The sequence below is a fragment of the Erpetoichthys calabaricus genome, chromosome 17 (genome assembly GCF_900747795.2).
Source record: "Erpetoichthys calabaricus chromosome 17, fErpCal1.3, whole genome shotgun sequence".
Lineage (NCBI taxonomy): Eukaryota > Metazoa > Chordata > Cladistia > Polypteriformes > Polypteridae > Erpetoichthys > Erpetoichthys calabaricus.
Window position 1 is genome coordinate 739,426 of NC_041410.2, and position 27,567 is coordinate 766,992.

Genomic DNA, 27,567 nt, shown 5'->3' on the forward strand with positions numbered 1-27,567 from the left:
ATTTAATATGTAGCATTTGACAGATGCCTCAAAATGTGTAAACTCATATTTAGGTTTATTTAATTTCACATTTGTACTTGGTAAATTATTAATTAAGTAAAGGCCATTTTACGGGAATCAAGCATGAATGAAAGTTCAACTTGTAGAGTGGAGGAGACCTGCTAGCGCGCCGAGAGCCCAGCGACGAGGACCGAACGGCGAGTCGCACTCCACGGGGAAGCCCGCGAGCTCAGCACGCCCGAGTCCGCCGCTCCACCGGGCGCGCACGTGACCTCCACTCATCCGGACGTCGGTTCTGCTGTTGACAAAACAAAGAAGTGACGCGAAAACTGGCGACTTTCAAAAAATGAAAAAAAAAAAAAGTGGTGGTGTCGCTCTTCTTCCCACGTGAGTGTTACAGAGGCGGGCGGGGCTACGGTGGGCACAGCGCAACGTGCTTTTGAGAGGCTTCAGATAATAAACGACTGACGAACGGAGTACCCCCACATGCAGAACGTTCCGATTAAACAAAAGCATCATCTTGAAATTCGGCGGACTCCTCGAAGAACACAAATGGTGAGTGCAGCATGCATGTTATCTCGGAAAAAAAGTAAAACATGCAATGACGACGACAAAAATGTGTTATGCATCATTAACATGTCCTTTTGCTTTCTTAATTTGTCTGCACCAATAATGGGAGTTAAGAAGCAGCCGAACGGCCCGTTGATTTGCTTCGTTCCTAGGACGTTACTTCTGCTCATGCGCAGGACGTCGCAGGTCGTGTTGGGGCAAGTTGAGAAGCGGCAGCTCCGCAGCCTTTGACGGCCACCGCACGCATGGATGACCACCAGAGACACTTCCTTTCTTGTCGTGTCGTACTCGAGTGTTTTCATGCGTCTGAATTCGTTTTGTCGAAGTGAGAACTCAAACTTTGTTTTAGTGAAGGCAACGAACGAGACGGCAGAACAAAAGACAGGCGCTCGTAAGCCCGTGGGGTCGCGCCGTCCGGCCGATTTGGTGTCCGGACACCTGCAGGCAGGAGGACCGCTGAGTCAAATGCTGATGGGACAGACGGGGGTGCTGTGTGGCGGGCTGAGAAGGAGGAAAAAGTGAAAAAGAATAGAAAAGGAAAGGAACAAAGACAACACACAGAGTTACAACAGCGAGATGTGTGAGTGCGAAGTAATACAAGTCAAGTCGTTATTAGTGTGTGTGTGTGTGTGTGTGTGTGCGCGCCTTGTGACATTCTGCGAATAAGTTCAAGTTCAAGCACTTTATTGTCATTGTGTAACATAACGAAATTACTTTTTGTGACAATATAACGTGTCTGCCTCTGAAGTTCATACACTTTACCATGATGTGTGCTAATGTTTATTTTTTAATAACATCATTGACTACGGCCAATCAAACTGGAGAAATCGTTTTATTACAATATAAGGAGCACTAAATAAATTAATAAAAAGACAAGCATGCAAAGCAAGCCTCGCACTGACGAGCGTCACAGCCCGGGTCTGCTGCCTGAACATCCAGCGCTCATTGCCACGAAGGTCTTGGGCTCAATAGGTGGGCTACAGCTAACAGGGAGGGAGCGGGCGGGCGGGCGAACGGGTGGCTGCCTTCACGATGCTCGCCTATATTTCAAATGGCTTTTCAAATGGTACTTACTGCTTTATTTTTTGTTTGTTTTTCTTTCTTCTTCATCGTCATCATCGTTGTCATCTTTTTGTTATAATATGCAAACACAACAGCTTGAATCTGGAAAACTTAAACACAAAATTAAAGAAAATAGGAAAATAAAAACACTGAAAAAGTCAGGAATTGGTCAAAGGGCGGCGGCCTCTTCACGTCGGTGCCGTTTTCAGTTCTTCAGTCCGTCGAGCAGCAGACCTTCTGGACACAGGCGGGTGGCTCTGAACTTCAAAAAATTCAAAAACCTTTAAATCAGTGCCAGGTCACCCTGTAAGTTAAATGGGTCTGTGTGCGTGTAAAGACACACTGTACTGTACACACTCACACTCACCCTCACACCTAAGTGTATGGATAGACAGTACTCGTATATATGGAATACTGTAAACATCATTGGATCAGTATAGTTTATATCTATCAATATTTATTTTATACACACACACAAACACACGCACATACAAATATAGACATATACATTAAATAAATAAATATATTTATATGCATATCATTACTGTATTTGTGACTGTGAGTGTGTGGCATATTTGTATGTGTTCTCCATGTATGTTTGTGTGTATAGTGATATAAATACATAAATAACTTGTGAAGTTTGCCTGGACACCACCAGTCAGAGACCACATCTTTATCCAAATTCTTGTTTATTGTCTTCCACACAACAACACTACTCAGTCCCGCACAACTCACAGTGCCTCTAGCCCCCGTCACCCTTCTCCTGGGGCCTTCTCTCTCCTCGTCCCTGGGCCACCTGTCCTCTCTCTCCAGGAGCTTCGTCCTGGTCCTGCTCCCGACTCCAGCTCGGTGATTGGAGGGAGGCGGCCCCTCTTATCCTCACCCGGATCGAACTCCAGCTGCTCTACCTGATGTCACGTCCTGGTGTGGAAGAAGCGTCAGGAGAGCACCCTGGAAGGATCGTCCTCCATGGGTGTGGCGGAAGTAAATAAGTCCGGGGCTCCATGAAGCTCGGGTGCCCTCTGGTGGTGTATACAGGCCTACGCACAGACTTGAGTCTCCCTGCCTCCCCTTCCGTGGCCCTCCTCTGCTCCAGGGTGGTTGCCCCCTCATGGCATTGAGGATAAATACGCCACGGACCCAGTCCTTCCAGGCGTCCCGGCCGGGTCTGACCCCAGCCATGTACAACAAACTAAATATGTTACATAGACAAACACATAGACAGCTTATGCATAAATACACCAGAGGCACACTCTTTGTCTGTATGTGCATTTATATATGTGTATATATATATATATATATATACAGTACGTGTGCAAAAATGAATATAGTTAGTTGTGTATTTATATAGACATGACTGTGTGTGATCTCAGTGCATTTCTATTCATTTCTGTGTGTAACATATACATTTAGTTGTTGTGTATATATATATATTTATATATGTAAGTAATACAGAGAGTGTGTGTGTCAATGTGTATTGGTGAATATGTTTATTAGTAAAATGGAACATCCATCCATCCAACCCGCCATATCCTAACTACAGGGTCATGGGGGTCCTGCTGGAGCCAATCCCAGCCAACACAGGGCACAAGGCAGGAAACAAACCCCGGGCAGGGCGCCAGGCCACCACAGCGTGGGGTGCACACACACCAACACACACACACACATTCAAACACCAAGCACACACACACGGGACAATTTAGGATCGCCAATGCACCTGACCTGCATGTTTTTGGACTGTGGGAGGAAACCCACGCAGACATGGGGAGAACATGCAGACTCCACGCAGGGTGGACCTGGGAAGTGAACCCAGACGGGTCTCCTAACTGCGAGGCAGCAGCGCTACCACCCACTGTGCCACCGTGCCGCCCCAAAATGGAACATGTGAATTCAATTTGAATATGTATGTGTAGAGGTGTGAGTTTCTATTTAGATACTGTATCTGAGTGTGTGGACAGCGTGGGTCTCTTTGCCTGTAGGTGTGTTTAACGTACATTTGTATGTTTTGTGTATATATATATATTTATTTATATATCTGTGCATGTACTGTATGCATGTTTTGTGTATTTCTGTATTTAGCTGTGGATGTGTGTTGTATTTTTCCCCATCCTGTATATGAGTGTGTGTGTGTGTAGAGAGTGTGTCTCTTTGTCTGTACACTTGTGTGTGTGTGACATGTCTGTTTATTTGTGGTGTATTTATTTATTTTTTCATATCTCTTTGGTGTGTATATCTGTGAGGGTGTGTGTACGTGTACAGTACGTATGTTATGTGATGTGACTGTGACGTTTCTTTCCTTCTTGTTATTTCTGATTTTATTCCTGAATGTCCGCCCGTCTGTTTTATGTTTCCACCTTCCCAGATTTTCCCGTTTGTGTAATTTGGGGGTCGCACCTCAGTGACATGACGGCAGTTCTGCTGTTTTAATTCTTGTGCCATTATTTAAACATCATTGTCTAACTGGATTATTTTCGATAACATGCCCTCTTTCTTTCTTTCTTTCTTTCTTTCTTTCTTTCTTTCTTTCTTTCTTTCTTTCTTTCTTTCTTTCGTTCTCGACACAAACGTCTGTACTTTGCTGCATTGTGGCAGAATATTTGAGTCAAACGTCCAAACAGGGAGGCCGTGGCTCTCATAAAGCGGAAGTTTAATGAAATCTCATGTTGTGCTCCTTGTTTAAAAAATGTCTCTGAGAAAGCCAACAGCACTTGTCATTTCATTTGGTCTTCTCCTGGTGGTCACTCTGTCAGCCCTCGACTGGGGGTCTCGGTGTCAGGGGTCTGTCACTGATCCCAAAGCGGTGGTCCTGTCTTTGGCTCTCTGTAATGACAAACATGTCAAAGTGCCGGGCTGGGCAGCCAGCGGGTGTGTTGTGTTTGTTTGAATTTCCTGCTCATCCTCCATTTTGTCCCTCGGCTGAAATTCTCTTTTTAAAGTGACTCGTGTAATTCAAGCTGTGGGAGTTTATTTCAATTTGGTGAATTCCTTTGTAGCTGTCGGTGTGCCACTTGTCATTGTGACAGGACTCTTTGGGCTTTTCAGTGTGGGAGGACAGCAGTTACATCCTAAGTGATCCTGGTAAGGTGAGGAGTTCACCCATGGTGGGATTTATGAAAATGAGCCATCGGAAGAGCTGCGTGTTAGCGGCAGTCATTTTGAAACCCCACGTTGCTCTGTGAGCTTGAAAATGGGTGACACAGAAATGCACCACAAAGTTTGCTCCTTCCAGAGTAATATCTGCTGAATTCACAGCTGAACCAGCCCACCATGAGGCCCCCAGTTACACTGTGCCAGTATAAAGGTGCCAGGCCATCTGCCAGCACGTGTGGAGAAAACCTGAGTGGACACACAGGGAGCGAGAAGGGCAGGGAGCTCGGGGGTCTTGATGTGACACAAACTGCTGTGCCACCCGGCTGCCTCCGGGACCCCTCTGTCTGTGCCTCAGGCGCTATATAACAGAGAGATACTGAGAAATGAGAGTATTGTGCAATATGACTTTATCTGTCTGTGGCCTTCGGAATGCGTCTCTTCTTGTCACAGTGGAAGTGCTGGCAGTGAGGACTGCAGGGTTTGTGTCCCTGCCTGGGCATTATGTGTCCTCCCCGCGTCTGAGTGGGCCAAAGACATGCAGGTCAGGTGGGCTGGCAATCCAGGGGACTGGCCCAAGTGAGGGCTTGGTGTCTGTGTGTGTGTCTTTGTCTGTGTGTGTGTGTGTGTGTCAGCCTTCTGATGGACTCTCTCCTCCTATCTAGGGTCTGCCCCCCCCCCCTCCATGAGCCTGTCCACTCAACTAATAAAATAAAAAGGTGGCCGACGTTTTACTTTTCTGTCAGGCTTCAGGTTAAAATGAGACAACCCAAAATGTCGCGTCTTTTGCCTTCTGAACTTTTCACCGTTTTCATTAATCACAAAGGGTCTTTTAAGCACACAGGATGGAGTCACCCCAGAACAGCCTTTGGCGGGTCCTCGCTTGGTGGTCCATTCTGGTTTTTCAGGTTTGGCGTACACTTTATGACTAAAGTGGGCATCCTCACCTTGTTGGGTGCCATCGACATTCAGGCCTGACTTCTGTTGCTTTCTTCCCTCAGGGACACCTGATTAGATGTGAAGTCAGGTCAAGGAGCCGAGACCCCCATCATTTCTCAGGGTTGGCCCCTCTTTTCTCATCATCTCCTGAGAGATGGAAGAACAAGAAGTGAGGCCTCTGGAGTCTTGGGGTCTCCTTCTAAGACTGACCTGAGTGTCCCAAGCAGACGGAGCCTCCATTACTAGAAGTGTCTGTGAAATGGCGAGAGTGAGAGGAGCGAATCTTCTGTACAGCGCGGCTCTGAGGTCCTCGTCTGTTATCGGCACTTGCTGCTGTTTTTTCTATTGTGATCTCAAACGTGATGTCCTCAAGTAGATCATTTGCTTTTCTTTCTTTCTTCTTTCTTTCTTCTTCTTTCTTTCTTTCTTCTTTCTTTCTTTCTTTCTTTTCTTTCTTTCTTCTTTCTTTCTTCTTCTTTCTTTCTTTCTTCTTTCTTTCTTTCTTGCCATTAGAGCACTGAAGGGTGAGTTGGCAGCACCGAGAGTGTCGTGGGGTGAGACAGAGAGAGGAGTGCGCAGTATGAGTGACGTTTGGGCGAGTGACGTGGATGGGCGTGGCCAAGGCTGAATAACGCAGACACGGCGGAAACCGTTTTTAATATAATAGAGAGAAACATTTAAAAAAGAACAAAGGGTTTGAGAAACGTCTCTCATGGGTCACCAAAGCCGTCCACAATCCAAATATTCAACGCACCTCAGCATGGCACTCAAAGCTGAGGGCGGACCCCTGGGGTTCATCACACCGACTGCAAGGCCACATGAGACCATAAAAGCCCCCCGTCCAGTCTGTCAAGAGCAGAGCTAAGCCAGCAGGCATACTGAGGGCGGGGTACCCAGACGTCACAGGGTGAACACACACACACTCACACTCCCATCACACACTTACGGTACCTTCAAGTGCAAACCCATTTCCAAAAATGCAGTGCAAGATGTAAAGGAAAGAAGAAGACTGCGCTGATTTTAAGATTTTATAATTTCATAGAAAACAGTGCAAGAGCGACACGTCAGACGCTGACACCGAGAACTTGTGTTGTTTTGTGAGAAATGTCCGCTCTTGTTGAGTTTGATGCCAGCCATGCATTTCAAGAACACTGAGATGGGGCAACGAAAGCCCAGAAAAGTCGTGTACTGCGCCGATTGGTTAGCAGTGCCACCCAGCAGATCTTCAAAGCTGCGTCCTTTGTGTCACATCTGAAGGAGCAAACCGAGACCCTCTCAGCAATTTGCTAAGGGGAGTTGGTGCCACCAGCTTTGGGTTCAAACAGGAGCTGACCTTGTCCAGCTGGCATCGAGCCGCTTCCCCTTTTCTTTTCGTTTCTTCATGTTGACTGTCTGCTTGTGGTGACGTCTACTCCTTTATCTCTTCCCAGGTGTTCGGAGTCTTCTGCCATTAATTTTCCTTGGATGCTGCACCAGAGCACAAGGTCAGTTGAACTGTCACCGTTACGTTTGATTTTTTGTATTCTTTTGAATCTTTGTGAAGTTCCTCAAACCTGAATATATAAAACGCCTTGCTGTGACTGTCATTATTGACTGTAATGACCATCACGCCACTGCTCCGGTGACCCCCTTTACACCAGCGAGTGACAGCCAAGTCACCCTCGAGTCACAGAGGGGGTGGCCTTTATGTTGTGCCTTTCCATGCTGGGTCCCTAACATGGGCACAGCAGGACAATTCAGTGGAGTTCCATTCAATTTTATCTTATTGTCCAAGGAGCGAGACTCTGGGTGAGTCGATGGAGGGTCTCGAACCTGTGGCCTCATCTCTTCATGTCAGGTAGAGGGGTCCTTTCAGCGGATTGGCTGGCCCAGCACTGACTCAGCTGTGGGGAGGCGGCTTGATGGCCGAGGTCTCCAGGACTCTGAACAAATCCAAATCCTATTATGGGATGTCATCTGCTGTTGAATTCTGCTCTGTCCTTGTCATATTTGTGTTGTACTGAGGATGACTTGTGTTCTGCTCTGTGTGTTGTGTTGTACTGACGTCTTTCTCTTTGACACCCACTGGTGAGGGGTCTCTCCTTGAACTGCCTTTCCCGAGGGTTCTTCCTTCTTCCTTGTCTTCTTAGAGATTCAAGGCTGGGGGGCTGTCAAGAGGCAGGGCCTCCTTGTGTGATTTTGGGCTACACAATAATAAATTGTATTGTATTGACGCCAGGTGCCTCAGTGTTTGTCATGTGACAGAGTTACAGTGCCCACTGAGCCCCTTCTTAGCGAGGAGTGCCCCACACAAGTCCTGTGCCCATGCAGAATGGTGCATTGCCCGCTTCACAAAAACATTTGATTGCCTGACTGAGGAGATTACGACATGAACTGTTGAACGTGAAAGGCACTATACTGAAGAGAGCCTTCGGCACTCAGCACTCTGTGATATTACCATCATCATCATCGTCATCATCATCAGAAGCAGCTTTCTGTCTCCTCATGGAAACAGCGAGTCAGACATTATAAGTACGAACCTTCATATTCTGACATGTTGTAATATTGTTCTTCTGTGGTGGCCGAAATGTCCCCTCTGATTAATCTCAGCCTTGATGCTCGCTCATTCAGAGCGTCCGGCCCCTTCAGGTTTGAGTGTTGACTTTATGAGTGTTCAGTGCATGCAGTCATGCATGTCATCAAACCGTTGCTTGTAATCTAAAATGGCAGGCGTGTATTTCGGGAATATTTTTGGTTGTATTTCTGACTTGTGAGATCTGCTTTAGAATGACTTGAAGTGCGGCCGCCGTTCTTCCTCACTGCTCCTCTGTTCAAATGGACTTTGTGAATTTTATTTGATTTGATTTCCATTCTTCCAATTTCCGAATGACCCTCTTGGGACCCTGGCCACGGTTGACCATCCAGCCATTCTTAACCCCATTTGTATGAGGTGGGTACAGCAGAGGAACACACCCCTGGATTGGGGCAGCACACCAGTACAGAGTGGTCCTCTGGCCTCCATGGTGTGTGTCTGGGATGGGAGAAGATGACTGACCTCCTCAGAAAAGATCTACATGTCCACCGAGAGAACATGCAAACTCCAGACGGACGGCAGTTGAACTCCTGCTGTGCCACCATGAAGCTCCCATTATGTCCCAAACAGAAGTCTGGCATCACAGATAGCTAAGCACAAATAAACCCATTTCTGGAGGATATCAAATATGAAAGAGATAAGTCACAAAGTCAGAGGCCAACACTGACCTGCCTGACTCCAGGTGACAAGGACAGCCTTTGAGCAATAAAGAAAACTCCACGTCCGTCGGCCTTTACTTACATGCTGCTTACGTGTCTCCTGTATTGAGCACAAAATGAAGCAAAGAAAGAAATGTTTGGTGAAGACACACAGGGCGGCACGGTGGCGCAGTGGGTAGCGCTGCTGGGTTCGCTTCCCGGGTCCTCTCCCTGCGTGGAGTTTGCATGTTCTCCCCGTTTCTGCGTGGATTGGCGATCTTACATTGTCCCTGGTGTGCAGGTGTGTGTTGGCTGGTGCCCTGCCCGGGTTTTGTTCCTGCCCTGTGCCCTGTTGGCTGGGATTGGCTCCAGCAGACCCCCGTGACCCTGTAGTTAGGATATAGCAGGCTGGACACACACAATGAGCATAAACGATGACAAATCATCAGTAGAGGAGGTGCTCACATCCGGAATGTGACAGACGAGAGAAGTCCGTTCAGCCCATTGGTGGCTCAGCTGTCCCCAAATCTTCTCCTCATCCTTCCTCAAGGTGTCTGCCTCAACTCCACGGCTCAGTACTTTGCTCACAATTCTCACCCACAACCACAACTTGGCAGACGCCAGTCAGCCACAGGATCCCAAGGCAAACAAAGCACCTTGTGTCCAGTGGGGGGCGCTACTGAAGTTCTCAAACCCAAACAATGCCAAAGAAACCAAAAACAGAAGGCAGGGAGAGTTTTATTACAATTGAATAGAGAAAGTCAGAGGGCTTTGGCAGTAAAGCAAAAGTGAAAAGGCCCTCCACAGCGGCCCCTGTCCACGTCTTCTGTCCTTCTCCCTTCTGCTTCCTGTCGTCTTCTCCTTCCACCTGCCAAGTGAACTCTCACCCACACTCCACCCCATTCCAAGCTCACCATAGCAGTGGCCACTTGCCTCTTAGTGCCCAATCTCCAGACCACTTCTGAGGTCACGTTGTGGAGGTCACTCCTGTGAAGGGTCCCTGGGTCAGATGTAAACCCCCCTAGAAAACTCCTGGGGTTGTCCACCCACAGCTCCCTCTGCTGGCCGTGCCAGACTGCTGGCCCATTCGAACCAAATGGCCTGTGAAGCCTGCAGGGACCTCAACAGCAGCCTCCTGCTGGCAGCAGTTACAGGCCTGGGGGTCCGTGGGCTCTTTTATTGTGCCCTCCCCATATTTACACCCCAAGTGTGGCCTCTCCAGCTGGTGTCCCCGCTTGACCAGGATGTGCCCCCAAGTCTAACCCTGACCACCTTTCTCACCTGGACACGAGCGTAAGGACTAGCTGGCCACAATGACAGTGCGCATGTGACATGTGCTGCCTGCCCACCTGTTGGCCGATGATCCACCAATCGAAACACAGAGCACTCACTAGAGCCCGCCCCTCAGCCCAGACAGTTTGAACTCAATGAACGCAGAAATACGCAAGCAGACACGTATGTGAGGACCCTCTGAGTGGTCTCTGCTCCTCGTGTTTCCATTTGTGTCTTGTCCTTTTAACCCTTTGTGCACTGATTTCATTCATTTTGTCTGCCGTAGGTACCCCCCCCCCCCCCCCCCCCCCCCCACACACACACACACTCTGTTGAGCCTGGTTAGGGTTAGGGGCTGCATAGCCTTTTTAACCCTATAAAGCTTGACATATAAGATAAGAGCCAGAAAACTCTCATTTTTTTGAAACTAAAGTGTTTATTGAACCCTTTGGCAAAATGAATGAATAAAATTGAAAAAACAATCATTTGCATATATGATAAAGTTTTGAATTGTTTTTAATTTATGAGAAATTATTGGTCACAACATATCTTTTTTAAGAAGCAAAAACATGTATTTTGGACAACATTTGGGACATTTGAATTAAATGGCTTGGTTATTTTTTAAGGGGAAATTTTTAGAACCTTTGTTATGTTTGTTACATTGTGGTTAAAAAATGTTTCTGCTTTTGTTTGATCAAAGATGGACGTCTCATTTCCTATGGCAGACCTATGAGAAGTAACTTCCTGTGCAGGGCTTGCACTGTCTCGGGTTTCCTGTGTCATCCTTTTTTCAGGTGGCACTCTCCAAGTTGGCCTTCTGCAGGGTGGTGTTGCTTCTGGTTCTGGAGGGCATGGTGGTCTCCCACGCTTGATCTTGGCCGGTCCTGGCCTGGCGAGAAAGGTGCCAATGGAAGGGCCAGGGGTCTCTTTGAAGGCTGCAGTTTCTGAAGTGCAATGAGTGTCACTTGTGCCACCAGATGAGCATGTCTGGGATCTGAAGGTGAACGTGTAAAGTGCAGACAGCAGCAGCACATCAAGGAGGTCAAGGAGGACTTCTCGGCCAGTTGTCTCTGCACAAGTTTATCTGTTCCACAGTTTGATCAGTAACAGCGTCCAGTCTGATGTCTTGTTCCGAGGCTTCATCTGCGCCTCCTCTCCTCTCCGTTTCACTTTGGTGTTTTTGGGTCCTCAACCTCTGGGCTCGTCTGCTCTCCACTCTCATCTTGCTGGTCTTCCTCATCACCAGTAGATTGCTTTAGGAGTCCATTGTATGTCATCGTCCTCATCCTCCCCTGATCTTACAATCAGGTGCAGGGCGTCCTCAATGCTGTACTCTTTACACACCAAAATCAGTTTACTGTACAACACTCTGAATTGCTCGATGTAACACACAGATTCAAAACAATGCAAATTATTGAAAATTGATGAGAAAAATATTAGCAAGTGAGCCACTGCAACATTCAACTGATTATCATCAACAGGCTGCATTTGTCGAACATCCATAGAAATGTGTCAGTTTCCTATCTCTCTCTCTCTCTCCATATCCAAAAATGACATTTGAACCCGTGATTTAACAATCAAAACTTGATTTATATGTATTGATATAATGCAATAAAAATGACGACTGAGGGATTTATGGCTAAATGACGGCATACATCTGCAGTATCATATTAGAGACGGTCATTTTCAGAAGAATTTTACAATAAATTTGGCTATAAAATAAGACGGATTGATTTGAGGCCGCTAACCCTTCATCTTGAAGTATCGGTAACAACATAAATATTCTTCTCCCTGTAGCCTTTTCAAGCGGAGCAGAGATTTCCCCCCAGAATGTTTCTACGCCTCCACCTCAGGGATTTTCAAAATCTCATTTAAGTGCCTGCAGTGCTCAGACATTCCAGCAGGTGGCAGAAGTCACGTGTCTGCTGGCGTACCACCGGCTTCTCAGGAGCGTCTCCATCGTGTTAAAGTCGTGGAGGTCTGAGAACAAACTACAAACGGCGACATTACACAACTTCTAGTCAGACTTGAAGACTTGTCCCCTGAGGATGTCATATCACACAAACGGTAATCGCAGGACATGTCAAACTGTACGACATTTCCACAGTATCGCCGGCTCGTCCCTTTTTCTGACAGCCAGTAACGTCCTGTCTGAAGGGTCTACTGATACGGCGAGTTCCGCCACAATCTCTGTCCCTTTAGTTTTTCTCATTTTCATATAACACAAAATAGACGAGGTCCTAAACTCCCACGTTCCTTGGTCCTCGTTACTGCATTCTGTGTCAATGGTGGCCGTGTGTCACACACTCAGAGCTCACAGACTCAGGCACTGGGGATGTCACACTACATGACTGGCGGCCACAGGAGCACCGTCACCGCCTCAGGCTCATTCTACACGACTGGTCATCGCTGGCAGCGGCGTGCAATGAGACACGGCCTTAGCCTATGCCAGCGTTTCTCAACCTTTAAGTATTTGTGACCTGAGTTTTCATAACAGTTTTAATTGCGCCCCCCCCTAATGTTTTTTTGAAATGAGCCCACTAATACCAATTTGTTTTTTTTAATTAATGATATATCATAGATGTATATTTTATTCTACCTACTTTTATTGACATTTATCTAAGTCTTTATTTATTTTTCTAGTATCAGAATGTAGTTTAAGTTCATTTGTTTTGGTTTCAATAGATTCATTTTTTCCTATTTTCGATTCTTGTTTTCTTTTTTTTAACATCTTCGCGCCCCCCCTAGGGGGGCCCGCCCCACAGTTTGAGAACCACTGGCCTAAGCCATTACATGTGTGGGCATTAAAGAGCCTTATGAGATGAGGAGCCTTTCTGATGCCCTCTTAATAACGTTTGGTTTTCCTTCAGGCAGCTCTAAACTGTCCCCATGTGAACGTGTGTGAGACTCCAGAGTGGAGGTCCAGTGTTGGGTCCTGGTTTGAGCTTTGGCTCCGTCCTCAGTGACCCTAAGCTGCTAAAGCAGACTGTAAGGTTGTGTGCTGTGTTGTGGTGTGGTGGGGGGCACAGTGCCCACCACCCTCAGGGCTGTGCGGAGCCTGCATGTCCCCTGTGTGGCTTTTATCCTGAGGTGTCAGGGCACCTGGGTGGGCACACTGGAGTCCCATCTGAGGTTTGGTTTAGGCCAGCTAGTGGGTTCATAAAATGGATTTGTGGGTTCAGTAAGAAGACAAAACAGAAAAGCAGCCTTTGCTCCTGCCTGGCGGCGCCCATATCTGTAATCCGATGATTAATATTTAAGGAGAAAATGAAATTGTGTGCTGTCGAGTCTTTGTGAGGCCAGCAGCTCAGAGGTTTGTAACGTCTTTCTGTGCTTTCTTGTCATTTCAGATGTGCATGTCTGCAGTCACACAACAGCACTACTGAAGTTCCCTACCAATGGCATTCGTAACGATTGGCTAGTCCTCTACCACAACACCGATGTCATTGTGCATAGCACAAAATATAGTGAAGTGCCATTCTGTGCAGAGCCACAGCCTGAAGAGCACAAGATACATCTGTGCAAAATGGGAGATGGAAAAACACTGCATTGTGTCATAAAAAATGTAACAAACACTGACGCTGGAAACTACGAGCTGGAGTACGGTGACTCGCCCTACATAGCCAACCTAAAAGTTCAAGGTAAACCTTAAGGGGCCACGTCTTACGAGGGAGGGCATCGTGTTGTGCTGTCACCTCAGTCGTGACTTCCTGCCAAAATATTCAAAACTTTACATTAAAGAAAACTTCACTTGAGCCCGGGACAAAACACAGGACCACCCACAACAACCTCAGCAGCTGGGGTGCCTCCTCTGTGGAGCCTGCATGTCCTCCATGTCCGCCGGGTCGGGCTGCTGGGCTCCCTGGCAGTGCTGGCCATGTAGGTGAAACCCCCCCCCCAAATCTTCGTCTTGTAATAAAGTCACACATCCGAGGACAAGTTGCTAAGGCCCTGGTGGTGGGCAGCTGTGAAATCTGACACTGAAAGGCTCCCCCATGGGGAGATTTGGGGGGGGGGTATAATGAGTGCTATGTGTACGGGATTGGATAGATAGATAGATAGATAGTAGATAGATAGATAGAAGATAGATAGATAGATAGATAGATAGATAGATAGATAGATAGATAGATAGATAGATACTTTATTAATCCCAACGGGAAATTCACATATTGATTGGACACATTCTGGTAAAGTCTCGATGATATGGAGTATAAAAGGGGAAAGTCCTGGGTGACCCTCTGACGCTCTTTGCTGTCTTTATTATGGAGATGTTCCCACATTCCTGTACACATAATAATAATAATAATTCTTTACATTTATATAGCACTTTTCTCACTACTCAAAGCGCTCTCCACACAGGGAGGACCTGGGAAGCAAACCCACAATCTCCTTACTGCAAAGCAGCAGCACTACCACTGCAATGCCACCTGTGAGGATTACACGTAACACTCGGCACCTCCTCACCTTTCCCTTCTTTATCAATTAGACAGAGTAATGGAACAAGCAGGAGAAGGAGCTAGACGCTTAATCAAGAATTTTAGATAACATGTCCAAAATATAAGCCACGTAAGATACAAGTGTGACAATGACACCATTACAGCCTGACCAGCCATAGGTTGCTCGCGGGTTTTCTTCAGTCCGGCTTGGTCTTTGCTACCACATGGCCTTTGAATGGAGTATTGAAGTGGGCCACACGCCTGGCTCAGTATGGCTGCCCAGATGTCTCATCATGCTGAAGATGGCAAGAGAGAGGGAGGTGGTCTTCTCTTCATGGCCTTTGCAGACCTCCCTGTCTCTGTTGTCCCTCTGCAGCTCCTGACGCACACACACACACACAAACACACACACGTAGACCTCCAGGACATTTCCTCCAACATTCACTAATCAGGCCAGCTAAAGCCACCAGTCTGGTGCTCACCTCATCAATCAAACTCTGGGGGTAGAAAACAGGTTTGTCCAGCTTGCTGACTCTTTAAGATTGCAAATAAAGTCTTACACAACTGGTATCGACTCACATTGCTCTCTTAAACTCAGCCATCAGGGGGGCTCTTTCTAAAAACCCGTCCGCAATGAGCTCCAATCTGTGTGCAGTAAATGTTGAGGGTACAACAGAAAACAGGAGCACAGCAACATCTCACTAGTGAGCCACATTCACCCAATTTGTTAAGGCATCTTAATGGGTAATGTTTCAAAATGGAGCTCTTAAGAGTAACGTTTGATTCACGACTGCAGTTTGTATGGCAGGAATTTTAATGTACCTTATTATTCACTTAGATGTACAGTCAGAACATGGGCATCTTTGGCACCACATTGGCTCTTTCATGTGTGTTGATCACAAAAGTCCTCATCTCCTGTGGCACTTCAAAGTCCCTCGGGTGACCAAAACCCAAGCTGCCAGGTTGAAGGACTTGCCTGCTGAGCTCACCCTGATTCTCATGCTGCCAAAACAGTGAAGCCTTTTGTAATCATGAAACTCGTAAATTGAAGTCTTGAGTCTCAGGGGATGCCTGTGATTCAAACAGAGAAAATTCAGAAAAGGCACAAAATTTGGAAGTAAATAATGTATATTATATAATATGTCAAAAGAAAAAATCAAAGGAGCACACAATTCAAATAAACAATACAAGAACATATACAGCCCTGTGATGGACTGTCTCTGTTCTTCCTGCTGTGTGCCCCCTGCTGGCTGGGATGGCCTCTGTTGTGATGTGAGATTTTACATATAACTTGATGAATATTTTGTATTGTATATCTTTATTTGTAATTTAGACAAAGCACTGTAATTTAGTGTTTATCACCCCCCCCCCCCCCCCCCCCCTTAGGAATGGGTCTGTTTGAATTTTACGACAGGATTTGGGGGATGTGTGTTTTAAACCAGTTTGCCGAGTGTTTCTTTGCTAAAGTCATTTCTACCCCCGCAAATGGGCTAAGGTGTACTTTAACAGATGGTTTGGGGGCGTGGCAGGTATTGTGTGCCCCCATTGGTCTGAGGTATGGCTGTTTGGAATAATGGCTTGTCTCAGAGGCCTTTAAGTACCATGATGTCCTATAGGCTGTAGGGGTTGGACAGCACATCTATAAATGTATGTGTTTAACCTCACACTCTCTCTCTTACTAACCAACATCTGAAAGAAGCATCTCTCTTGCTAACCTGATGATGAAGACCACACAATGAAGAGCACAGCTCAGCTGCCATTTTAAACAGACATGTGGCTGAAAGCTGAGCACCAATGATGCCTTAACTAGAGACATTTAAGTAACTACAAGTCTGTGTGCCGCCTGAACTACATATCACCATTTAATCAGGTTGTATGGTTGCCAATATTCAAATGTACTTTGCATTTTGTTATTATTTATGAATATTATCAGTAATACATTATTTTATGTGTAACTTAAATACTGCTTGTCATTTTACTACATCTAATTGCCTGAGGTTATAGATATAGAAGGGAAGGTGGGGATAAGTTATATACAATAATACCTTATAAACAGTGGTAAGTCTGCGAGATTAGGCATTCTAAGGCTACATATTAATAATACAATAGGGGAAAGTAGAGCAATATATATTACTCTACCAAGACAAAACAGCCTCCAAGAACGGTGACCCTGTTCAGGACTGTAAATGACTATCTGACTCAATATAATGAGGGATGAAATTCAATTATTTTGAAACAAAAGGTTAAAAAACAGAGAAAGAGGAGAAAAGTGACAAAAGTAATAATACTTTTTATAGAAGTCAAAAAGCCAGAAAATGTAAACTGTAAACTGTTTAGACCACCAAAACCAAAACTTAACTTAAAAGAGGCTCACAGGCAGTGTGAAAAGAAAGCGAACTAAAGCCGAAGCACACTGTTTGGTCTCGGTGGAGTCCTCTGTGACTCCGCTTTCCTCTTTTGTATTCTTTGTTGTGTGGCCTTTGTCAGGATGCCTCAAATCCCATAGACGTGCCACTGTTTATCAGGTGTTGGACTTTAGAACTTCTCCCCATCTTCACTTCTACATCTCTAACCTCAGGCAATTACATAGAGTAGAGGACAAGCAGGAGGTAAGTTACACTTTAATTAATGTATGATTGATAATATCCATAAAATAATAACAATAAGCAAAGTACAAGTAAACACTGGCAACCGTACCACCTGATAAATGCTGATGTGTAGTTTCAGGCGGCACACAGACTGGCAGTGACTTTAAATGTCGTTAGTTAAGTCATCATTTCTAGTCAGTTTTCTTCAGACCGGGCCGCATGCCTGTCTCAATATGTCTGTCGAGTTGTGCTTCTCAGTGGGGTCTTCTTTTCAGTTGATGGTCTGTGAGATGCTCCTTCATCATGATGGTGAGACACAGGGAGGGAGGAAGGGGTAAAGCAACCAAATTTTTACATTCACTGTCCAAATTCTTACACCAATGAGGTGCCATGCTACAGAATGGCCTCTGATTCAAACCAATCCCAAACAGCCGTACTTCAGTCCAATGGGGGCACACAATACCTTTCACACCTGCCCCCCCCCCCCCCCCAAACCATTTGTTGAGCTGATACTTGCCAATTAGGTGGTCTGTCTTTCCTGTGGGGGTTGATTAAGAGGGTCCTGCAGAGAATCACTGGCCAAACTGGTTTGAGGGTCTTCCTCTGATCCTGTCGTAAAATTACAAAGACTCAGTCCTTAAAGGGGGGGGGGGGGGTTCTTATACATCAAACCATTGCAGTTCTTATCAATGTTATAACACTAATATGACATTTACTTTGTCTAAGTTACAAATAAAGACATACAAAATATTTATCAAGTTATATACAACATTTCACACCACAACACTCCACCCGTGATAAATCTTTTGTCCAATGTCTTTATAATATAATGACACAGCCTTAATTGTTTGAAGGGTCTGTGGCACAACTTGTGTTTTGCTTTGCGGTGATTGCTTTTCCTGTGTTAAAAGTTGTGTGTGACCATTTGTCCATTACATATCTTCTTTATTTCAAAGACAATCCGAAGAACTTGGATATGCTCCTGGTGTCTTTTATTTTCCTTGATTTGCTTCATCTGTTCCTTTAGCTTTTTTCAGTCTTCATATGTCATCAGATCTGGTGGCTTAAAATGAGACAAGTGCACACCTTCCACTAAGCTAGGCCACTGAAATTTAAGTTTATTGTGTGAACTTCTTTTGTTCACTTAAACGATATTAATCCTGTGTCTAAATGTTAGTTGGGCCCCTGTCCCAAACTATTCATAAAAGCATATACAGCTCTACTATTAACTTCAAAATTTGAACCTACCACAGGTGCCAGTGCCAACCACCTCGGCCCAAGTGAGAGCACATGTGCCACTGCATAAGCTGTTCACAAACCAACATTTGTGGCCCCTCTTCACACAATTGGGGTTGGCTTAGTTGTCTTTTGTGCTTTTCCACCTATGGTGTAACTCTTGACTGCCATCAGCCTTTACCAGTTTAGGCTGGCATCACCACCATGAGACATCATAGCTATACAGATTTCATCATTCCCCCTGTAGGCCATCCCTAGAGTAGTTTGCTCACCATATGCATACTTGATGTGCTAATCACCTCGGTTCAGAATTGGTCCACTGGTCCACTGCCTGTCCCACAGCTGACAATCTCAGCAGGGCTTCCGTGTTTTCCCAATTAGACTTTACCTAAACATCAGAGCCCATGTGACTTGAAACTTTACCAGTTGCACCTGCTCTTCTGAAAATTTTCACCCATTTGCTCAGTGAAGCCTTTCCTTAAAATTAATATTAATTGTATTAATTACCACAATGAATTAACTAACGCCCAGGTTCTACACTTTATGAGCCCAAAATGAATGTCCTTATTTTTAACATTCCTAGCTGGTTTGTTCAGTTTCCACCCCTTGGAATATAAATTTGCTGCAGTAATGAACAAATGTTTTTATTTTAAACTATGGTTATTGTGACTTGTCCTATTATTGTACAATTGTGGACTTGCTACTCACTTAAACCCCAGGCGGTGTCTCTTTCTTGCTGTCTCTTCAGTTCTTCTTCATGTCTTTGTCTTTGGTCTTTTCTGGACAGACCTCACAATCACCTGGAGATTGTGGTGCAGTGGAGAATAATTGAAGGAAACACCCTTTGTGTTGTCCCTTCCTTTCATCTTCTGCTTCTCCTCACACTCACAATCCTACTCTTTATCTGAGCTCTCCTCTGTTTCAGGTAAGTCACCCACCATGTTGTAGGGTCCCAGTCAGATCCTGTTACTACTGCCCTAACTTTCACCATGGATGGTCTACACTCCTGGCCCCCACTTGTTATCTCTGCTTTCCACTTTAGCATTGGGTGATCTACATGCTAACACTTCATATGTTTCATGCCAGCTGTTACATCTCTCAGAACTTCACACAACATGCCACCTTTACTTTCAGTCACTTTGCTATTTTCTTTCTTATTCTGATCTTCCTTATTACCAATAATACAAGATAGTAAACCTCTTATAACAGCAGCTGTCTTCTTTATACCTGATCTCTGTTTTCCTGATTGTAATCCTTCCAGCCCCCTTCCATTTTATGGCAGCTCAGCTTCTGCTTTCTCTACCTGCACTACAGGTTTGCATTTCCTAGCTTTAGCCTGCTTGCCTCTGCCACTCCATTGGAAGATGGCTGACTTTAATTTGAATTTAGGTAATTCTGAGTCCACAATGCTGCTCTAATACAATCTGCAAAATTCATTATGGGTTGGCCTACTTTTTCCCACTACCACCAGCACTAACCTCGTGACACACATGAAGTCTCAACACTTTCTTGCTTATATACCTTTTATCAAGCAAACAATATTTTACTTCCACTGCCTTTGTACACTGGCTGCCCTAAAATTCACATACATACACACACACATACATGAAAACAGTATTTGTAAACAGGGTGCATAACATGGTTACCCCAAAATCCTGCCGACTACGCCAATTGTTTTGTCTTGGTAGTGTATTATTTTACTCTCCTTTCCCCCTTTGTATTGTTAATATGTAGCCTTTGTCAGAATGCCTCAAATCTCACAGACTTACCACTGTTTATAAGCTATTGTAGTATATAACTTCTTCCCATCTTCCCTTCTACATCTATAACATCAGGCAATTACATAGAGTAAAAGACAAGCAGGGGTTAAGTTACAACTTAAATAATTTATTATTGATAATATCCGTAAGTCACCATTTTGTGGCTTTCTTCAGGACAGGCCGCATGCCTGTCTCAATATGTCTGCCAAGCTGTGCTTCTCAGTGGGGTCTTCTTTTCAGTTCATGGTGTGTGAGACGCTCCTTCATCATGATGGTGAGAGAGAGAGAGGGAGGGGTAAAGCAACTTTCTATATTCTTTGTCTAAATCTTTACACCAATAGGGTGTCGTGCTACAGAATGGCCTCTGATTCAAACCAATCCCAAACAGCCAAACTTCAGACCAATGGGGGCACACAATACCTTTTACAATACCCTTTGTTGAGCTGATGCTTGCCAGCTGGGTGGTCTCGCTTTCCTGTGAGAGTTGATTGAGGGGGTCCTGCAGAGAATCACTGGCCAAACTGGTTTGAGGCACTTCCTCTGACCCTGTCATAAATTTACAAAGACTAAAGGGGGTCTTAAACATCAAAGCATTGCTCTTCTTATCAATGATCTGTAACACTAATATGACATTTGCTCTGTCTAAATTACAAATAAAGACAATTCTCAACTTTTATACAAAATTTCACACCGCAGTGTTTGTAGCCCCCTGGTGCTGCCATTTGACCTTAAAAAGAAGACAAGTCAAGCATCCCTCAACATGGGTGACACACTGGGAGCAAAGCACTAAAAGAAGACACTGAACCAAAACGGGGGACGATAAGCAGGAGAAACTGCACACAAAAACAGCAAAGGGACACAATTCAGAGAGGGGCCTGGGATGCGGTTGGTGGTCTTCTCTGCACATTTCTAAAGCAGCTCTTTATCAACAAAATTTCACTGTCTGTATGGAAAAAATTAAGCAAGACTTGCATAGATGGTCAACCCTTCATCTCACTCTAGCTGGAAGAATTAGCATTGTTAAGATGAATATTCTTCCTAAGCTTCTTTTTTATTTCAAAACAATCCAATAAATATATATATATATATATATATATATCAATAAATAATTTTTTAAGCAATTAGATTCAACAATATCCTCATTTATTTGGAACTCAAAACCTCAACGTATCCAAAGAGCAACTCTACAAAGACCTCAGGCAGAAGGTGGCATGGCTCTACCTAACTTTCAGTTTTATTACTGGGCAGCAGACATACAAGCCATAAAAACCTGGACACAAATAGATGAACAGACACAGGCCTGGGGCCTCATGTATAAATGGTGTGTACGCACAGAAATGTTGCGTATGAACATTTTCACGCTCAAATCACGATGTATAAAACCTAAACTTGGCATAAAGCCACGCACATTTCCATGGTACCTCATACCCTGGCGTACGCAATTTCTCCACTCGGTTTTGTACACTGGCGGCACCCAGCGTCAAAGCAGTGCTACTGTTCCTGTGTGGTCACCCTTTCTTTCTTAGACCCACATTCCTGACGCGGCTTTATAAATACACTGTAACTAACTGCATATTGTTTATTAGTGTAATGCATCTGATTGTAATTAACCTGCAGCAATATAATGGTCCAGGGAATAGCCATGGTATTCCAAATACCAGAACTGCTTTAGCGTTGTTACGCTCACTGCATCTTCTTCTTCTTTTTGCTGCTCCCGTTAAGGGTTGCCACTGCGGATCATCTTTTTCCATATTACTCTCACTGCACCACTCAGAGTATTTATATCACTGTATCTGAGTGGGGACTCACAGCAGCAGCTGATCGGAAAGAGAATTATCGGTATACAGTTTCAAGTACACACTACCTCAACCACGGCAAAAAGCGTCAAAGCCTTTCCTGTACGGACCTCGCGTTTCAGAAACAGTTTCATCCCAAGAACTATAAACGCACTCAATCAGTCCATCAAGTGCTCCTTGTAGAACTGTCTGTACTTATAAGTACAATCACCTCACTGTAAACTTGCACTACAGTTATAATATTGCACAACCTGCGCCACTTTATAAAGCGTGTACAATGTCATTTTTAAGATGAAATGCAACAAAATATGTTGCTTATAGTATACAGATAAAACTTTAACTTCATTTAAATAATCTGCATTGTTAATAATTAAACATGTGAGGACACGGTGCTAGCTAGTTCACGGATAGCTCCTGCCTTGCACTGTATTATTGCTGGTGCTGACGCGACACTGGAAGGATAGACAGATAGAATAATTAAACACGTACTACGAAGATATTTCAATGTTCTTTAAAAGTTTTGAAGAATCGGCGTTCTAACCTTACAAATGGCTTCATGTCTATTACAGAGCTGATTGTGTGGCGATTGGCTATTTGGAGAAAGAAAAGTAAGGACAGGAATTAGAGGTTAGTACGTTTGAAAGAGACAGTACTGCTGTGATAAATTATTTCATCGAAGGTCGCACACGGCGCAGCAAGCCTCTTGTGTGAGACATGAACAATCACTGCGCCACCGTGTTCCCATGTTTAATAACATGCTTTAACTCCTACCATCATGAAAATGATATCAAGTATACATGTCAGTATTTTAATTATTCAGAGAGCTGTAATATCTCGAATGTAATGGATTCTGTGTCCTGTCGGAGAAAGAGAGAGAACAGAAGCACGTAGTGATTCACACACACATAGAGCACATAGAAGATCAAACACGGAGAAAAGCATTTAATGTGCTACTTGAGAAACTAGTAAAATAAACGATTTTAAGATGAAGTTTATGATATTCTACTTTAATGACAAAATAAACTACGTGATTAAAGTGGAAATTTCAAGGTTAAAGTTGACATTTCGTGCTTTTTTCCCCACTGTGTGCCTATTTTTTTTTGTCTGTACCCTAATAAGCTTTCATATAACACTCAGACGGTGGGCTACGACTCGCCTTTTCACGCCGACTTTGATATGTGATTTCTTTTTTATTTCGGGCACTGTGTGACTTTGTGAATTTGATCTTTCGAGTTTTTCCGACACTCTCACTCGATCAACTTCCTTTTGTTGATTACACCACTGTTTAAACCAACAAATAGTACGTTTTTCCTTTGCCTCCACTTGGTATTCACTGAAATTCTTATATTTTTCCCCGTGCTTTTCCCATTGTCTTTTCACAGAAGGCTATTTATATCGATTTGCATATTCAAAGAGGCGTAATTCTGGGAGGATTTGGGGCGGGACAGAAGGCGCGTGCACGTGCGTTACTTTTCACGCTGATTGGGATTTATGTAGTGGAAGAACGTGAAAGTTTGCATACGCACAGATTCCTGCATCTGGATTTTTCTGTGCGTACGCACAATCCCGTTTTTCTGCTTACACCATGTTATAGTGTGAGTTCTACGCACAGCGTTATACACGAGGCCCCAGGCCCACAATAGAAGTAAAATCCTGCAGTACTTCTTTATACTCCCTGCTTTGTGCCCCAATAAATGCAAGTTATCGGCATTATACTAATAACCCAATTGTGCTTCACTCACTCAGAATATGGAACCAATGTAGAAAGCATTTTAAGATGGAGAAGCTTTTATCTGTGGCACCTCTGCAAGAGAACCACCTCTTTCAACCCTCGCAAACACATGCAGTTTTTAATATTGTGAGGTACAGCCCAGACACAGACAGGTAGACATGATGGTTTCACCACACACACATTTATTCACAATAAGTAAAGTGCACAATCTCAGTGCCGCAGCACCAATCACCCCTTCAGTCCTGGCCTTTCTCAATGCCTTTCACGTTCTCTGGTCTGCCTCCACTCCTCTCCTCCGAGCTCTGTCCTCTTCCACCCGACTCCAGCCATTGAACAGATGGAGGTGGCCCCTTTTATGCACACCCAGATGGGCTCCAGGTGCTTCCTGACACTCCTCCGCTGACACTCCCCTGTGACGGACTCCGGGTGTCCCCGATCCTTTTCCAGGGCTCCCAAGGCATCAGGGTGCCCCCTGGCGGTGACCATGGGCCCCTACAGGATTGAGCTTCCCAGCTCTGTACCCGTGGCCCCCAAAGGAACCAGGGCCCAAAGGTACCACCCCAAGCCGCATGCCACAATATCTGGAAAAGATTTGGGATTATATTGCTCAGAGATCTTTATATAGACAACATCTTTGCATCCTATGAACAACTACACTCCAAATGTAACTTTCCAGCCACACATTTCTTTCACTATCTTCAAATTAGGAACTTTGTTAAACAGAGCCTTCCCGATTTTTCTCATCTTGCTCCCTCCTCCATGCCAGAAAAATATTGCTCAATTTCAGGGACTTAGACACCATCTCTAAAATATATAAAATTATTTTACAGTCCCTCCCTTTTTAAAGATCGAAGAGGACAATGGGAAAAGATCTCTTAATCAATATATCAGAAAAGGAGTGGAAAACAGCAATGCAGAGACTTCACTCGAGCTCCATATGCACAAAGCATTCAATTATTCAACTCAAAGTTATATATCGAGCTCATCTGTCTCGCCTAAAACTGTCCAAAATGTTCCCAGGGCAAGACCCAACCTGTGAACAGTGCAATCAAGTCCCAGCCTCACTGGGTCACATGTTCTGGGCCTGCACCAAACTAACATCATTTTGGACCAAAATGTTTAAGTGCCTTTCAGACAGCCTTGGGGTCACAATCCCCCCTAACCCACTAACAGCTGTGTTTGGTGGGCTCACAGATGGACTTGAAGTGGAGAAGGACAATCAAACTGTGACTGTATTCACTACACTTTTGGCACGAAGACTTATTTTGCTAATCTGGAAGAATCCTAACGCTCCTCTTTTAAGTCAGTCGGTAACCGATGTTTTATATTATTTGAAATTGGAAAAAATCAAATGTACAGTTTTTTTTAAAACCTGGCAGGATATAATCAATAAAATTTTAGAATAAGCTCTTAAAACACCAAGGAAGCAATTATCTCCGCATCTCTTTTTCATTTCCATTCATCTCTACTGGCCTATTACAGTAAACTCATCAGTTTAGGTACAGTATGTCTACAAACATTAAGTTTTACTCTGCTGGCCTTGCTCTCTCTCTCTCAGGGGTGGGGGGGCGACTTGTTTTCTTTGTTTTTTTTTCAATCCTATTATTTGTAAAAAATTGATTGATTTGTATGAATGATTACAATAAAATTATAAAAAAAATAAAGCAGCTCTGTCCTATTTTGAGACCTTTATGAAAATCTCCCACCTTGTTCTTTGTTCTTTTTCTACAGAGTGTGCCACTCAGAAGATCAGCACTAAAACACGTAAGTCTTTTCAGTGATGGTCTTGAGATTACAGACAGCCCTTCTCAGTCAGTCTCCTCCATTTTGTGTTCTGGTTCAGTTAGGACCCCCCGTCTCTCTGTTTTCATTTCTTAGGTCTGCTCACCTTTTCTGGAGTATTCTTGGTTCTTGTTCTCTGTTGTAGTTTTTCTTAGGTTTGGTTCTTGTATTTTTGTTTTGCATGCGTATTTTATTAATGGCAGGCTCTTGATATTCCACCCAAAAGCCTGGTTGGGCGACACTGGCACTGAGGACCCCCTGCTGCTGCTCTGTTCCCCTCCGTCCAGTGCTGAGGCAGCCGCCCATTCCTGCACTTGAGCCCCTGGTTGTGCTTTTTGATTTCATTTCTGGTTTAAGGATCTTTTTACTTGACTTAGGATTTCTGATTGACTTTTTGTTTACTTCATTGTCTACATTTTTGCTATTTTATTGCATTGTGTTCTTGTTCTAGTTTTTTGTTTTTTCTGCTTCCTATTATAGGAAGGACTGTTGTGTTCATTGGGTTTCCCAGGGTTCTCCACTCCCTCTTCAAGCTGTGTTACCTCTTGAGAGCGCAGGCCCCACGCCTCTTTAAGAGTTTGTTTCGACATCCCATTTAAATCCTGAGGCCTAGTTTTCCAGCTGAACCTTTTTTTGAGTTTTGTGTGCCCTGCAAATCATGAAAGGTCCTCAGTAATGCTAAGTCCCCCAAGTCTGAGTCTGACATCTCAGGAGCGATGTGTAGTCGAGAAGGGGATGTTGGATGTCTCCTTTGTTCATTTGTAATCCTTATTAGGTTGATAATGCGGTTTGTGGTTTTGTCTGTGTATACAAACTGCATGTGTGTTGTGGGTGGTCCCCCAGGAGGCGGGGCCACCTAGTGATCACTGCCAGGAACTGCCCTCTAAATGCAGTCATTCATTTTGGATGTGCTAAGGAGTTGCAGTTGGTGAGTTTTTGGGTTTCTTGCTGTGCTTATGCGTTTCCTCGCTGTTTGGACCCTGACTACACCTGGCGTGGGATTGCTGGCTCCACGCTGTGCACTCACCTGTTGTTTGTTTCTTTTACAGCTGATGTTCTTCAAAAAGCTCAGACCAGTACTACAAATTCAGGTAAGCGTCATTTACAATGCCTAGCTTGTGTGACCATGATGGTGCAATTGTCAGACTTGCCACAGACTGTGGACCCCCTACCTACCTACCCACCCCATCCAAAAATGACATATGCTGTGTAGGCGTACTGGCTGTTTAAAACGATGAGAGTGTTGATCTCTTAAAGACCCTCATTTACATGTGTGAGTCCACTTATGGCAGGACGCTCCAACGTGACAAAACCGCACCAAAAAGAGTTAAACGACCTCATCGACCGCCATGAGTCTGACAGAATGCAGTGGATGTGTCCCGAATCCTGACGTGTAACCTGCTTGAGGGTTTACATGGCTGCCACATCTACATGTGCTGAGCTGCAGTCTTAGAGCGTCCCTGACTGGAAGGGAGGTTCACATGGCAGTTTTGAAGCCAGGGCCTCATGTCAAGATGGGAGACGGGAGTCGTGAAAACCCTGGACATGAAACAGAGTTTATAATAATAAGAATTCAAAACTGTAAAAGACAGTATAACGAAAAAAGGTCCAAGAAGTCACTAATGTATGCCTTTAAGAGGCAATGTGAAGCAAAGAAACTCAAAGTCCAAAATAATCAAAAAACACAAGAACAAAAAAAAACAAAGGCAAGAGTAAGCGTAACAAACTAGAGAATCAAACAAGAAAATGAATTTAAGGAATTCAGGAATGAGAAGCACAAGTGGGAAAGCTGAATACAGCCTCGGCCCTGAACTGAGGCCCACAGGCACTTTCGACCGGACCCCCTTAGGTCACACCTGAAGGCCCCAGTAGGTTCATAGCAGGGAACACAAGATTACAAAAAATACAAAAAGACGGAACAAAGAATTAAAGAAGGGATTTGAGGGAAAATAGAAAGTAAAGGCAGAATCTCAGCACACCCAGTATCTGCAGGACTTCAGCTCGCCGAGTTCTCCTTTGGCTCTACTGGAAGGCCCTGAGGTTGAGGATAAGCGGCAGAGGGGGGCATCTCTCTGTCAGGGGCGCCAGCTGTGGGCG

General features: G+C 44.6%; 1 protein-coding gene across 1 annotated transcript; it reads left to right on the plus strand.

Moving 5' to 3' along the window:
• Window positions 1-486: 486 nt before the first annotated feature.
• Window positions 487-26,860, plus strand: LOC127526176 (uncharacterized). Its single transcript, XM_051920769.1, has 7 exons — window positions 487-555; window positions 4,656-4,710; window positions 7,089-7,142; window positions 13,491-13,781; window positions 25,420-25,452; window positions 26,520-26,561; window positions 26,763-26,860. The coding sequence occupies exons 1-7, from the start codon at window positions 487-489 to the stop codon at window positions 26,858-26,860; spliced, it is 642 nt and encodes a 213-aa protein (XP_051776729.1).
• The last annotated feature ends 707 nt before the right edge of the window (window positions 26,861-27,567 follow it).